The 1,798-nt window shown below is 41.3% G+C and overlaps 1 protein-coding gene across 1 annotated transcript in view; it reads right to left on the minus strand.

Moving 5' to 3' along the window:
• Window positions 1–4: 4 nt before the first annotated feature.
• The window catches only part of LOC102304282 (extracellular calcium-sensing receptor-like), a gene marked incomplete at its 3' end in the record, with an annotated part of 13,829 nt that continues 12,035 nt past the window's right edge, over window positions 5–1,798 (minus strand). The window contains exons 5-7 of the mRNA XM_005952288.3: window positions 575–780; window positions 208–429; window positions 5–122 (exon numbers count right to left, since the gene is read on the minus strand). Of these exons, the coding sequence (XP_005952350.2) occupies window positions 5–122; window positions 208–429; window positions 575–780 (546 nt within the window). The remainder of the gene's footprint in view (window positions 123–207; window positions 430–574; window positions 781–1,798) is intronic.

Below are 1,798 nucleotides of genomic sequence, written 5' to 3' on the forward strand. Positions count from 1 at the left end.
GTGCTATTACTGATCTCCCCCTCAGGACATGCTGTACAGTCATAGCAGCAGATGGGTTTTCCTTTCTGCAACACTTTACGAGTTCCTGGAGGACAACTGTCCGTGCACACTGACACTGGCACCTGTCAAAGACATAAATGTTGGAGAATACATGTAAATATTTACTATGCAGCTGTAATCATTGTTTACTAAAGTTTGACTGCTTACTTTCGTGCTACCCTCCATCCAAGTAATGTTTTTGTCGATCTGGAATTCCTGGCCCACGGGCCGTGATGCATCGTACAGCCCTACAGCCACTATCTCAGTCGCACCGTTTTCACTTTTCTGCCAGTTAGCCAGTTCATAAATAGCCACAGGATCCCCATTAGCATCAAATGACACTTCATAGCCATTTCGGGAAAAATTTACTTTCTTCAGCTCAATTAAAATCTGAAAAGATGAAATTATGTATAATGGGAGGGGAAAGGGAAAAAAATAATTATGCAATATTTCAATAACAAATATTAATATTACATATCAACTCATATTGCAGTTGATGAAAGACACTGGCATCAACATATTTATTTCTTCTGACCTGTTTGGACTCTAACTTGGTTAACTTGTCACACTTTGCAGTGCCATTTATTTCCTGGCACACTGCATTATGGATGGCATGTGCTACTGCATACACGGCCTTGTACACCATGTTAGTAACTCTGAGCTGTGATTTGTCAGTGGACTGGTTTTGCAGATTCTGTATGTCTTCATTTCCATCACATACTTTCTTCTTTGCAGTGGCATCTAAAAATTACAAAAAGGGCAAACAATCACACGAGTGCTTCTGATTGGTTGAGGAAGAATAAAGTAGTTTATCATGGCCCTTTCTCAATTCTCAAGTACACGAGTCTGTACTCATGTTCTCTGCGAGTCCGGACTTGCCAAGAACACGAGAATGCAAGCACGGACTCGCGATTTGTACAGTTGGAACACCACACTTGATGATATCACGGGTCCGGAGTTTTTACTGCCGTCCCCTCTTAATTTAACTGTGATTAACCCTCTGGGGTCGATGAACGCGCCGGTGCGTCAAAATCACATGACCAATTTAAGACGACACAGCAACAAGATGCAGCGACCCAGAGTCTCCATTTCAATGTGGGTCTAAAGTGCGGACTTCAAACTATATACCAGTTTTTAAATGGCCACGTAAAACCAGAGTTGTGATAACAAATACACACTATTGTTTTTTCTAAACAAAACAGTGGTGTTTACAGCTGGAAGAAACAGTAAAAACTGTTTTCTACAGACAGCGCCTGCAATCACTCCCCGCTTGCAAGTGAAAAAAGAAACAACACCCATTTCCTATTGGTGTTAAATTGTGCCATATCAACCAATCAAAAGATGATATGGCAACATGCGGTATTTTGTTGTGTATGAAGAGGGGGAAGTTTTAGGAGTGACACTGGTGACAGAAAGCGGGCGAGCAAAGAGAGAGCGTGTTTTCATATGTGAGACATTAGTGACGTTGAGTGTGTTTGGAGGCTATATTTAGTGTGTAGTGTAGTCACTGTTTTGTGTGTTAGTTATACTAGTCAATGTCACATTTGCTCCAGAAAAAGCCACCAAAGGCAGATTCCAGTGTAAACGCTATCCCCACATGGAAAACAGGACTGGTAGAACTACTGTTGTCAGAACTGCAGGGTTTAGGCCTGTGGTGTTCTCCTATAATAATAATAATAATAATGGATTGGATTTATATAGCGCTTTTCAAGGCACCCAAAGCGCTTTACAATGCCACTATTCATTCACTCTCGCATTC

Source organism: Haplochromis burtoni, unplaced genomic scaffold, assembly GCF_018398535.1.
Source record: "Haplochromis burtoni strain Fernald_Lab_line unplaced genomic scaffold, NCSU_Asbu1 Contig_1383, whole genome shotgun sequence".
Taxonomy (NCBI): Eukaryota; Metazoa; Chordata; class Actinopteri; order Cichliformes; family Cichlidae; genus Haplochromis; species Haplochromis burtoni.